This window comes from Cervus elaphus, chromosome 11 (assembly GCF_910594005.1).
Source record: "Cervus elaphus chromosome 11, mCerEla1.1, whole genome shotgun sequence".
NCBI lineage: Eukaryota > Metazoa > Chordata > Mammalia > Artiodactyla > Cervidae > Cervus > Cervus elaphus.
Genome location: NC_057825.1, coordinates 55,583,152 through 55,596,986, shown reverse-complemented (window position 1 = coordinate 55,596,986; position 13,835 = coordinate 55,583,152). Strand labels below are relative to the sequence as shown.

Sequence of the window (13,835 nt, the reverse complement as noted above, 5' to 3'; positions counted from 1 at the left end):
GTCTCCTAAGAAGGGCTCCAGAGAGGGTAAGAAGCAGGAGATCTGGAGCCAGGAAGTAGCGCCTGCTCATCCCTTACCCGCCCTCCCCCTCCAGGGGTCCTGAGACCACAGCCCAGGGCCCAGATGAGGTTTGCAGTCACCTTCCAACATCCTCCAGCAGCCATGGACTTGCCCCTCACCAGGCTAGGAAACCCAGGGAGGGGCAGGGAGAAAACAGAGGGACTGTCAACTCCCCCAACTCCCATACATTGCCCCCCACCCCCGAGCTCTGACCACGCCACCAAATCCATCTGAAAAAAAGGCCTGCAGAGCAATGCACTTTGCCTGTTCTCAACCAGAGTCCAGAGAATCCTGCTTATCAGCCTGAACAAATAAACAAGGTCTGTGGGACAAAAAGTTTCCTGGGGGTCCTGAGACAGCGGCAGGGGTCTCAGGAGCAGCCCAGTCGGGAGCAGGGCTCTCAGAAGGGATCTGCTCGTGGGGATCCAGGGTCATTGTGGGACCACAGAGCAACAGATGAGGTCAAGGCCAACCTAGGAGCTCCCGTGCCAAGTTCTGAGCAGTTTTGTCCCAGACTTGTCAATCTGCCCCACTGCTTCTCTCAAAGTCCAAGTCTAACAAGAAAACCATTTATTGAGCTCTGGTTGTTTACCTGGCCCTGTGGTCACTATTCATAGGTAGTTTTAGCCCATTGAAACATCCCCCCAAATAAAGACTGTTACCCCATCTACACACAAGGAAACAGAGAAGAGACATATTGGGCCCAAGGTCACTCATCAAGACCTGACTGGAGCTACAAGCTTGTGTATCTATCAGTCAGGAAGGCCACCAGGCTCTCTGAGCTCCTGCTGCCTGAGGTGACTGTATATGGGACACCAAGGATCCTTTTTGGCAGCTGACTCTGACTCCTCCTGCTCTCCAGCACGGGTGCTCCTCAGCTCATCTGGTTAATTCCAGGTCCTTCTCATGCCCACGTCCCAGGATGCAGCAACCAGGTCCCCCAAAAAACTCGGCTCAGAGCACCCTGGCCTAATGCAGATCTGATTCTGCAAGGTCAAGGTAAGGCAGAAAGAGCTGATCTGAATCCCAAACAGTAGGATGTGACTTTGGACAGGTACCTTCACCTCTCCGAGTCTCAGTTTTCTTATCTGGAAGGTGGGAATAACATCTGTGTACCCTTCATGGCTGCTGGAACCAGGTCACCCCCTGCTGTTTCTCGCAATCTATTAAGGCCAAGCAAAGGATGGCTGTTGTGAGAGGTATTTGATGCCCAGGGAGTTTAAGCACTTCCAGTATCTCTCAGCTGATGAAAGACGAGCTGGGTTTTGAACTCACACCTTAGCTGAGCTCTTTCCAGCCAGAAGCAACTGCTTGGGGATGTGGATGTATCTGCGCGTGTGTGTGCTAGATCACTTTAGTCATATGTGACTCTCTGTGACCCTGTGGACTGTAACCTGCCAGGCTCCTCTGTCCACCGGATTCTCAAGGCAAGAATACTGTAGTGGGTTCCCATGCCCTTCTCCAGTGGATGTATCTTGTTGTTGTTCAGTCACTAAGTCATGTCTGACTCTTTGGAACCCCATGGATGGCAGCATGCCAGGCTTCCCTGTCCTTCACTTTTTTCCAGTGTTTGCTCAAGCTTATGTCCACTGAGTCAGTGATGTCATCCAACCATCTCATCCTCTTTCGCCCCCTTCTCCTCTTGCCTTCAGTCTTTCCCAGCATCAAGGTCTATTCTAATGAGTCAGCTCTGCACCATTGCTGCTATTGCTAAGTCGCTTCGGTCGTGTCCGACTCTGTGTGACCCCATAGACGGCAGCCCACTAGGCTCCTCTGTCCCTTACGTGGCCAAAATATTGGAGCTTCAGCATCAGTCTTTCCAATAAATATTCAGGGTTATTTCCTTTAGGATTGACTGGTTTGATCTCCTTGCTGTCCAAGGGACTCTCAAAAGTCTTCTCCAGCACCACAGTTGGAAAGCATCAATTCTTTGGCGCTCTCTCTTTATGGTCCAACTCTCACATCCATACAGGACTACTGCAAAAACCATAGCTTTGACAAGACGGACCTTTGTTGGCAAAGTGGTGTCTTTGCTTTTTAAAGTGGATGTATCTATATGGTGTGGAGGTGGGCAGCCCACCCTTCTGAGCAGAAGCTGGAGAGTTCTGGACTTCATGGGATCCCAGCCTTACTGCATTACCTCTCTGAGCATCCACATAAGGCCCAGAGCCCAGCCACCACACCACCTGCAGGAAAGCCCACAGTAGTCATCTGTTCAGCTTGCTCAGAGGACAAGGCCAAAGGAGGCAGCAGGGTCAGTTGGCTGCAACTCTTGAGGCAGCAAAACTTCCAAGAAAGTAAAAGAACCTGCCTGATGCTCAACCCACAAGAACTGTTAAGCTTTAGGACTTCCCTGGGGGTCCAGTGATTAAGAATCCACCCGCCAATGCAGGGGACAAGGGTTCGATCCCTGGTCCGGGAAGATCCCACATGCCTTGTGGCAACTAAGCCCATGGGTCGCAATTATTGAGCCTGTGTTTTAGAGCCTGTGCTCACAACAAGAAAAGCCACCACAATGAGAAGCCAGAGCACCACAACTAGAGAGTAGCCCCCACTCACCGCAACTAGAGAAAGCCCGTGCACAGCAACGAAGACCCAACACAGACAAAGATTTAAAAGACTGTTAAGCTTCAGAGCACATGTGGGGATTTTCTCAAGGTCCCATATACCTCTAAGAGATTCCATCCCACTTACTTACCAGACCCTCTTCTGGCTCCAACAAGTGGGAGAAAGCAGGAAGGACCCTGGCCTGAGATGCTGAGGACCTAACTCTACTCTGGGCCATCCACATGAGCTTAGGCAGGGCCACAAGCTTAGGGGACTCAGTTTCCTCACCAATAAATGGACATGAGAATACCTGCTGCCTCAGAATGGAATCGCCTTGGGCAGATGTAGGGAGGGGCTGGGGCTGTAAGTGAGTGTTAGTCTCTTAGTCATGCCAAACTCTTTGCGACCCATGGACTGCAGCCCACCAGGCTCCTCTTTCCATGGGATTTCCCAGGCAAGCATACTGGAGTGGGTTGCCGTTTCCTTCGGAGGGGCAACAGACAAGCACAGCCAGGAACCAACCAGCCAATGCAGGGGCGGCCTGGAATCCCTCTTGCCTCTGTGCCAACTCCTACCCACTCCTCAGACCCATCCTCAGATGCCCACCAAGGCTTCTGGACCCACAGAGCTCCAGCATCACTGTGTCCTCGACACACAGCCGAGCACCTGATTCATTTGAAATTATTCTCTGATCATCTCGTATCAGGGAGTGCTGGCTCTCTGGGGTGAAGTCTCTCCATATAGAGCTGTTCGAGGTCCTTGTCAAGTTCCGTCTAAACAAAATCCCAACCTGACTCCTAGCAACGAGGCCGAACCCTGAAAACCTGGGCTTAAGTCTTTATGGGCCCTGGCCCAGAGCCAGACGGGACAAAGCCTGGTCACTCGTTCCACCTCTGTAAGTGTCCTCACCTGTGAAGTGGGAAGGTGGGACTACATATGCATGACCACAAGGCCAGGTAAGGTACTTCACCTCCTGCAAAGAGGTTCAAAAGGCAGCTGCCCTGGTGACTGGATGAGAGGGAGCCGGAGAGAGGCTTCTGTCACTCCTGTCCCCCTGGACACAAGCAGGCCTGTCCCTCATTCCCTGAGGAGTGAGACACAGGCTGCCATGGCCCCCTGGCATCCTAGGGAGTCTGAGCGTGAGAGAGGTGCGGGGCTGGGGGTGCCATTCTCATGCCCCATTCTGGGCCACCCTGAGTTTACTTGTGGAGGATTCCACAGGAGACCATGGCACCTTCCCTGGTGGCTGAGACAGTAAAGACTCTACCTGCAATGTAGGAGACCTGGGTTCGATCCCTGGGTCGGGAAGGTTCCCCTGGAAAAGGGAATGGCAACCCACTTCAGAACCCTTGCCTGGAAAATCCCATGGACAGAGGAGCCTCTCGGGTTACAGTCCATGGGGTCGAAGAGAGTCGGACAAGCCTGAGGGACTAACACTCTCACTTATGAAGAGGCACCTCAGCAGGCCCTGAGGGCTCTGCCCTGCTGATCCAGGCCTCTGCCTGGCCAGAGTGCCATTCCTCCAGCACTGAGGAGCTTTACACTTCTCTGGGAGAGAGGAAATCTTGCAAGCACAGCAGATGCCCTGTGGGCAAGCACAGCCTGTGAGCCAGAAGGTTCTGTCAGGGAAGGCCGAGGCCCACGGGCTCGGGCCCCTCCCCTCCCCCACCCAGCAACACCAGGCTTTCCCTTGAACCCCTCCCACCTGGCCCGGAGCAGCCCCGCACATGGACCGGGCCCAGCTGTACACACATGGCCTTCACATGAGGCGGCGGGGAGGGCCCCACGCAGCTGGGCTGGTGGCATGTGGCCTGACCATCTGCCCTGCATACCCACCCCCCACCCTCCTGCCAGGGGGCCTCTCTCTCCCCCACCTGCACTTCTATGGCCAGGCAGCCTCCTACCCCATTCCTTCCCTGGTTGAGAATATGGTGGGTTGGACAAAACAGGAGACTGGCGCGCTTCCCTGTGCTGGGGGTGGACAGCTCCAGGGAGATCACCAGGCTGGTAGGACTCTGAGCCTTGGAGCGACTCACTGACTGATTTGAATCCAGATTCTGCAAGGATAACGGCATATGCACCCTGGAGCCTAGTAAATGGCAAGTCAGGGAGATATGCAGTGCAAAACCCATGAGGCCTGGTGTGGCAGCCAAAGGCTGGGAGACCATCACCAATTTACAGAAGCTCTCTGAACCTCAGTCTCACCATCTGTGAAATGGGGGTGGAACGGGGGTAGGGATGGGACAACACCTATTTCGTTAAATGAACTAATACACATAGCACGCTTAGCCCAGGACCCAGTACAAAGGATATCAAGGACATCAAACCAGTCAAGCCTAAAGGAAATCAGCCTTAAGTGTTCATTGGAAGGACTGATGCTGAAGCTGAAGCTCTAATATTTTGGCCACCTGATGGCAAAGAGCCAACTCATTGGAAAAGACCCTGATGCTGGGAAAGACTGAGGGCAAGAGGAGAAGGGAGTGACAGACGATGAGATATTTGGATAGAATCACTGACTCAACAGACATGAGTTTGAGCAAACTCCCAGAGATAGCAAAGGACAGGGAAGCCTGGCATGCTACAGTTCATGGGGTTACAAAGAGTCGGACGTGACTGGGTGACTGAACCCAGTTGCTTTGATTGCTGCCACAGATTGATGGCAGTTTCTATGATTGTTAAGAAAATGATTATAGGATTCTTATTTCTACATCTGTCAAGTCCTTGGCCCAGCATTGAGGACACTGTGGATGTTCGAGAAAGGTTCATTCCTCCTACGGTCTCCCTTCCTTTCTTCACTCGATGTTTGCAAAGAAGCTGTGTATGAAGTAAGCTTTATCACCATTTTCCAGTTTCATTAGCTGAGGCTCAGAGAGAAAATGACTTGTCCAAGGTCACACAAGAGGCATACAGCAGAGACAGGACTCAAATGCCGGCCTCCAGACTCCCTGCTCATACTCTTTTCACTGTACCAGGAAGTTGGTCAGGGAAACGGAACTCCAGACCAGTCACAGTCCCACCACGGACGTCAGCGCTGCAATGGCCAAGGTCTCATTTCAGGCAGAACCAGACTCTCACCTTTCGCTTCTTTCGCAGGGGCCCATTTCCAATAGTCAAGCCTGAGCCTAGATCCAAGGGCTTCCCTGGTAGCTCAGTTGGTAAAGAATCCGCCTGCAGTGCAGGAGACCTGGGTTCGATCCCTGGGTCGGGAAGATTCCCTGGAGAAGGAAATGGCAACCCACTCCAGTATTCTTGCCTGGAAAAATACTATGGACAGAGGAACCTGGAGGGGTACTGCGCATGGGGTCGCAACAGTCGGACACGACTTAGTGACTAAACCACCACCACCAAGCCTAAATCCAGAGCCACAGCCTGTCTGGACAGGGGCACGCACATGGATGGGTGTGTGTGTGTGTGTGTATACACATGTACACCTTCTACAGGAGAGAAACTGAGGTCCAGAGGAGGAAGGAGTGCCTCCAGGACACAGGACTTTCCCCATCAGACAGGGGCTGTGTGATGTGGACGTGGTGAGTGTGGCCTGGGCCCTGGGCTCTGGGGACCAGAAGTGCCCTAGCGATTTCTTTTGCTCCCAGATAACGGACAGCAGCCTTTCTGGGGAAAGGACAGATGCTTTGGGCCAGGAGGGCAACAAACAGGAGTGGATGTTTCTGTTCAAGCACTTGGTGTGTGCTTAAGAGCACGGGTACTGATTGCGTGTATACACACAGCTGTGTGTACCTGTGTGTGTGCACGCACTCTCTCCCTGAATTTGTCCGTTTTCTACAGAACTTTCCCACAAGAAGGGCAGAAGTGAATGGAAAGCAGGATTAACAATCCTGTCTCAGAGAGTCAGGCTTGTGTCTGCCCATCTTCCAACTACAAATGACACTGCAAGTCCGGCTGGGGGGCCCATGACACTGATACAGCCAACACTGTGAGAAGCATTTGGCCGGGCGGGCATTCTAGAAACTTCTATCATCTTTCCTAACCCACTAGGTGACTTGGGAAGAGTCCTCTTCCTTCTTTCTCCGGGCCCCAGTTTTACATTCCATTAAGTGGAAAGTTAATCCAACTGACAGGGATGTTAAGATCAGGTAAGATGGAATTTATTACTAAAAGAAGTTAAAGCCACTGGACAAATGAGATGCAGTTGAGCATACAAGACTATGAATATTTTCTCAGCATCGAAAGAGGCAGCTGGAGGAGTAAAAAGAACCCGGAGCTGGCAGTCAGAGGGCCTAGGTGCCAGCCCCGTCCTGCTGCTCACCAGCTGTGATGCTCTGGGCACCTGACCTCCCCAATCAGAGGGGTTTTCCTAGCTTCAAGGTGAGCAGGTGGACAGGCATATCTTTGTCATTTCAGCCTTCCATCCTGAGGGGCAGGTAGCAGGCTGCTACCTGAAGGTGAGACTGAATTCTCCATTTGGCCCACTGCCCAGGGTCCCAACTATCTGTGACAGCTATCTGACCCCTCCACTCCACTCCACTTCACTGACCAATCAGCTCACCCATTCCCAAGTGAGACACTTTGGCTCAAAAGTCATAGAGCCTCTTTTCCCAGGAGTTCAATTTCTCTCCCAGGGATGAATACAGGCACTGCCCGACCCACTCACAGGAGGAAGCAGAGAGAGTGTCATCCAAAAATATCATATTTTCTGAAATCCTTTGTTACTGGCTAAAGCCCAGAGAGGGTGAGTAACTTTCCTGAAGTCACACAGGAAGTCAGCGGCAGAGCAAGCAGAAATCCTGACTATTCAAACCAATCACACCCACCTACCCCCTCAACCTTCCCCATGCCCTGTGTGAGGTGGAGGCAGAGGGCACTTACCACTCACTTCTTAGATCTCTCTTTGCTCTATGAAAATGAACAGTCTAGAACTCCCGGGCAGTCTCAATCTTGTCTAAGTGGAATTGTAAAACTGCCACTCCCCACTACAGGGAATTCTTGGACAAATATTCCTCCCCACCCCCCCCCCCCAGAAGGCAGTGTCTGGTGAGGACAGCTGCCACCTGCCCTAAACTAAGAAGCCCCTAACCCACTTCAGAACTAGTTTCTGAAGATCCCCTATCAACCAGTTCCCTGCTCAGCCGACCTGTCTCTTCCATGTGCGCTGAAGGTCAGCAGTAAAGGGGAATCTCCAGGAAAGACTCTCTCCAGCCAATTCCCAGGGAAGGGTTATAGCCAGGGTCCTTAAGGACACCGAGGTGGTGGTGGTGGGGGGGGGGGGGGCGGGGGGTGTTGCAGGGTGTGTAGGCAACCTGAGGGCCGGGACAACCCTGCCGGGAGGCGGGGACTAAAAAGGGGTCGACAGGCTCCCCCAGAAGGCGGAACATTTATATTCTGGCAAAATCAGGACCACCCCTCAGCAGCATTCCGGGTCTGCCAGAAAAAGGGTCTTCGCCCTTACCCACCGGAGACAGATTCCCACATTTCCCCTCTCCAATCCTCACGGCCCCCAAGGGCCTCCGGGAGACAAATATTCGCTGCCATAAAAGTGAACTATGAGGGCTAAAGTCAGACTCGCAGACAGGGTCACCCCAAAGGGGATGGAAGTGGCAGTAAAGAGGGCCAGAGATCTCGAAACTTCATCCCCACTTTGCAAACTAAGACCCATACCAATGTGTGGCAAAGGTCTTTGCCCCAGGCTGTCCCATACCTGTCTCGGCGCTGGGACCGACCGGGCGGGGATTACTTGCCCTTTAATCCACACCCTCACCCTCCTTAAAGTCCCACCACCCCGCCCGCCCCGCCACTTGCCCACCCACTCCCGCAGTCATCCCCAAGTGCAGTGAGGATGTGTGGCTGGGAACCGGTACCTGCTTCCTGAGCGCCTCGAAGGCTGCGCTGATGGTGTGCACCCGCGTCCGCTCCCTGGCGTTCGCCAGGAGCCTCCGGGTCTGCTGCAGGGCTTTGATCTCCGAGGAGGCGGCGGTAGCTTCGCTCGGCCGTTTCCTAGGCGACGCGGAGGAATCCGGGTGGTTATTGTAAATTACGTGTGAAATTGACGAGTAAGAACTTTCCCCAGGGCGCGTGGGGGGCGCGGGGCGCATCGGGGGCTCTGGGGGCGCCGGGGGCGCCGGGGGCGCCGACGGCGTGGGGCGTGCTGGCGGTGCGCACAGCAAGATGCGGGGACGCAGGCCCGGCTCCCGGAAAGGCTGTGTCTCGGGACCCCCAGGTACCTGGCCCTGGGGCGCAGGAGGCGGCGGCGGCGGCGGAGGCGGCGTGGGGAGTCCCGGCCCCACTGCGCCCAGGGCGAAGCCGCGTTTCCGCGCGTCCAAGACCTCCGGCGCCCGGGCGCCCCCGCGGTCCCCGGCCGTGTCCGCGCCCCCACCTGAGGGAACGGCCGGCGCCACCCGGGCTGGCACCGGGGTCGGGACTGGCTGCAGCCGCTGGGTTCTGTCCCGCAGCCCGTTGGTGGCGGTGGCGCCGCGCTCGGGCGCTTCCAAGTCCAATCGGAAAGTTTTATAGCCGTTCGCGCGCCGCGCCGGCTCCTTGCCTTTCCTCTTGAGCTTCTTGAGGCCGTTCAGCTCCTTCACGCACACGGTCTTCCAGGGCCCGTCCTGGAGAACCGGGATGTGCTTCATGGCGCGGGTAGCGCGCGAGGCAGGGGCGTGGGGCTGCCCGGGAAGCGCGCCCGCCTGCCCCGGCGGCCGCCGCGCTCAGCGCCTCGGAGTCGCCAGCTCTCCCCCTGCTCGCTCGCTCCCTCCCTCCCTCCTCCCTTTCTCCTCCTCGCCCCGGGGCAGCTGCGCCGCCGGGCTGTCCGTTCCCGGAGCGCTCAGAGTGTCATCTGAAGTCGCTGCCGCCGTGCCAGCGTTTCTGGAGAACGCCCGCTGCGCTCCATCTGTGTTTGTTTAGCCTCAGTTTACACAGAAGCCCGGTTCCCCAGATCAGTCAGCGCCGCCGCCTCCCCAGCCCCGGCCGCCCGAGCCGCGAGCGCCTTTAAAGAAACAGGAAGCATTTTTCAAAACAGCTGGGCTGCCGGCCGCCTCCTTTGTCCGCGTGCTCTCTGCCTCCCCCCACCCCCAGCCCTTCTGCCCAGAACCTGCCTCCTCCGACTCTCCCTCCCCGCCCCCTCCTCGAGTCCCGGGCGCTTCTCTTTTCCCGCAGGACAGTCTGCTCCCGAGCACGTGGCTTCTAGACCCTTGGGCCCTTCCCCAAATGGAGCTAGGCCTTCTTCTCTCGGTGACCTTCCGCACCCAGCACCTCCACGTCCAGCCCTCCCCCCAACCCTACCCCAGCTTGCCAGGCGAGAAAGAAACTGTATGGCGACTTCTTCTGGAAGAGGGTGAGGTCATGGGGGGCTGAGGGGAGGAGGAAGGCTCTGGGGTTGTCCAAGATCCTCAGGGCCCCCTGCACCGCAGTCCCATTCTCTGGGTCACTCGCTGGAGCAAAGGGGAACCAGGAGCAGAAAGCCTAAGCGACAGGGAAACTGAGGCTCCAAAAAGGAATGGGCTTTTCCCACGGTCACGCAGCGAGTTTAAAGAGGCCGATCAGGGTGGAAGCTTCGGATTTCGACGCAGCATCTGTGAGAGTCTGAAGTCAGCTCACCCCAGGCTGCCCGTTAAGCCCGGATTTACTCATCTATGAAATGAGAAATTCGGAGAACATCAACGCCTAAATCACAGCATGGCTGTGAGAAATTAAGCCCCAGGCACATGGGAGGGACCAGTCCAATGGAAGCTTTGATTATTATTACTATTAATAACAGAGGCAGAATAGCTCCTAGAGGCAGATTTCCTGGCCGGCTCTGCCACTGACAAACTGAGGAACACTGGGCAAGTCACTGAACCTCCCTGTGCTTCCTTTTCCTCATCTGTAAAATGGAAGTAACAGTTGTGTCTCCAGGACTGTTGTGAAGGTTAACTGACCCTGTCTGTACAAAGCGTTCAGAGCAGCCTGGTGCAAAGTGAGAGCTTTGCAGGTGCCAGCCGTTATTGGCAGGGGACAGAGATTGACTCCCCAGATCCTTGGTCCTCAGGGCCATCCTACTGGAGATTCTGGGCAGGGGAGTGGGAAGGTCAAACTAGTTGGCCCTCACTAAGCCCTCCCCACCCCCCACACTCCCCCACCCGAGAGGCTGCCCCGAGGACCAGCCCATACTCCTCAAAGGCCTTTTCTCTGTAGCAGTTTCTCCTTAAGGTGGTGATGGGTGCTTTAAGTAGTTTGGGAAAAGATCGACCTTGGCCTGGGGCTCTGACATCTGCAGCCACTGGAATCCTTATCTTTCTGGTTTCAGTCCTTCACTCCCACCTCCTACACCGACCAAACTCAGTGGGGGTTTTCTTCAGGGTTCATCTGGAGTGCCTTCTCTCTCTCTCTCTCTCTCTCTCTCTAAGGGTGTGAGGAGGTAGATGACTCCGTGGCCTGTGCCATGCAGTGTCCTGGAAGGTAGGAGAGGGGCCCAGACAGAAAGTTCAGGGGCAGGAGCGTAGATTGTGCTTGGCTTTTTCAACTCTCAAGGCCTGTGACCCTGGACAAGACAGTTCATCCCACTGGAGTTCTGAATCTGTCCTTGAGGGTGACATTTCTATGCAGCCAACCTCTCAAGGTGGTCGGGGAAATAAAAAGAGATCACAGACTTAAGAGGACTTTGACATCAGACTTTGACATCAAACATACCCTCATATGTCTGCATACACACAGGAACATACACACGGAAGCATGCAATTTTTTGACTATGGCTGGCTGAAACACAGTACATATATGCTTCGTCATGTCCGACTCTTTGCCACCCCATGGACTGTAGCCTGCCAGGCTCCTCTGTCCATGGAATTCTCCAGGCAGGAATATCGGAGTGGGTTGCCATTTCCTCCTCAAGGACATCTTCCCAGGGATCGAACCCCTTGTCTCTTATGTCTCCTGCATTGGCAGGTGGGTTCTTTACCACTAGCGCCACCTGGGAATAGTAAATGCAAAACCTCATTTTTTTCCCACAGGGAATTGGTCCCAGCATGATAAAGTGATTGCTTCCTGAGGCATCCGCTTCCCTGGACACCCAGCATCTTCCCATACCTTACCTCTCTCCTGAAGACCAAGGGTAAGCCCCAGAGAGGAGCCCCCATTCTCCTGCTTTTCCCCCACCAGCCCCAGACTCTTTGCAGAGAACATTCTTCTCGCTCTTGAATGACTGGCTTCAGTCTCCTCTCTCTGTAAACCTTGGCTGGTCATCACAGCCCCTTGTCACTCTTGCTGGCCTCTGCTCACTCCCAAGAATTGCTGCAGCTTGTCCTCCACTGAGGTCCTGTCTGAACCCCTAGGTTTGTGAGGTCTTGAAACACCACTGTTTCTGGGACTTCTCTGATGGTCCAGTGGTTAGGACCCTGTGCTTTCACTGCAGGGGGCCTGAGTTCCATCCCTGGTCAGGGAACTAAGATCCACAAGCTGCTCTTTCCTTCCTCCCTGTCTCCCAGGAAACCCTTGCTGAAGCCCTCACTCCAGTATTCTTGTCTGAATAATCCCATGGACAGAGGAGCCTGGAGGGCTACAGTCCATGGGGTCGCAAAGAGTGGACTCACACTGTCTTTCACTGTCATGCCGTTTACATTTGCCAGCTCCCAAACAGAGTCTGAGACCCTAGCTAGCCCACTCCTCACACATCTAGCCAGTCAGTGGCAGAGATGGGGGGAAAGCCAAGTCCTCCTCCCCAGAACTGCCAGGTTCCTCTCTGAACCTCAGTTTCCTCCTCTGTAAAATGGGGATCATAATGTTGTCTCCCAGAACTGGCACGAGGTTCAGGTGAGATTGCATGTACAACAGTGAGCTGGAGTGACAGTGGCCTCAGGCCTCTGGGTTGGTGCAGCTGCCCAGACTCCTTGCATCGCAGCATCTGCCTCCCGTCTTGGAGTGCACTTGCAGGCCAGAGGTGTCCACAGCTAGTTGGAGCATGTGGAAGTCTTGTAGCAGGACTGAAAACTGTCCCTATAGAGGCCAGCATGGGCTCCAGGAAAATCACCTGTCTTTGTTGAGTATCGAAGGCTCCACTCATACTGATCCTGAGCCTGTCACCAACTCTCTCAAAACAGGGGAGAAGGTCACTGTTCCCCATGGGAACAGGGGAGGAGAAGGGAGTGGATTGGAGTGGTTAAGCTGCGCTGGGCGGAGGTGGAATGGGACTCAGACCCAGCAGGTCTTCCAGGACACGCTCCTTCCCCCCTGCCATGCTGCCTCTCCCGTGGGCCCAGGGCTTTGCATCAGGCTAGCCTAGGAGGAATCTGCTTTTCCACTTACCAGCTGTGTGGCCTTGAGCAGCCCCTTCACCTCTCTGAGCTGTAGTTTGTTATCTGGGCATTACTTCCTTAGTCATAAGATGGAATGCCATGTACCAGAACTGGAGGGCCCAAGTGATGTGAAGGGTCCCTGTTATTGTGATTCTCAGCCCTACAAGTGGCAGACCTCCAAAGTCCAGGCTAACTGCCCAAGGTCCCCCAGCTTAAGGGCAAACCTGCCACCCAGGGCTCACTTCCCTTAGTCTCCTGGAAAAGTGGAGGGAGACCAGCCTGCTAGCGCCCTCTGGTGGTATGATACAGTCTGGACTACACACAGCACAGCCAACTCCCCACAAGAATTTAGAGCGCAGGACTAAAGTGAAGTCACTCCGTCGTATCCGACTCTCTGTGACCCCATGGTTCCTCTGTCCATGGGATTTTCCAGGCAAGAATACTGGAGTGGGTTGCCATTTCCTTCTCCAAGAGATCTTCCCGACCCAGGGATTGAACCCTAGTCTCCTGCATTGTAGGCAGACGCTTTACCGTCTGAGCCACCAGGACTGGTAACCCTGAAATGAGAGTAAGATAGATTTTGTGAATTCATAGAAATGCCAGGGTAAAAAGGCTTTCAGGGCTCCAAGTGGTCTCACACCCGCTTGGAATGGGGCAAGACACACACCCCTAGAAAACCTATGTGCGCGCATGCTCAATCTCTCAGTGGTGTCTGACTCTTTGCGAACACATAGACTGTAGCCTCCCCAGCTCCTCTGTCCATGGAATTTTCCAGGCAAGAATACTGGAGTGGGTTGTCATTTCCTCCTCCAGGGGATCTTCCCGACCGAGGGATCAAACCCACGTCTCTTCCATCTCCTGCATTAGCACTCAGAGTGTTTACCTCTGAGCCACCTGGGAAGTCCTACATTAAAAACAACCACTGGGAGGTTCCACATCCTCTGTATGGCTGATCCAGGGAATAGGAATGAAGCTATAAAGGGACGTGAAGGCAAGAGCTTAGGGCTTGGG

General features: G+C 54.7%; 1 protein-coding gene across 1 annotated transcript in view; it reads right to left on the bottom strand.

The window, feature by feature from the left end:
- ATOH8 (atonal bHLH transcription factor 8) overlaps window positions 1–9,522 on the bottom strand; it is a 41,304-nt gene extending 31,782 nt beyond the window's left edge. Inside the window, exon 1 of the mRNA XM_043917794.1 lies at window positions 8,424–9,522. Within this exon, the coding sequence (XP_043773729.1) occupies window positions 8,424–9,191 (768 nt within the window). The 5' untranslated portion in view covers window positions 9,192–9,522. The remainder of the gene's footprint in view (window positions 1–8,423) is intronic.
- Between the last annotated feature and the right edge of the window lie 4,313 nt (window positions 9,523–13,835).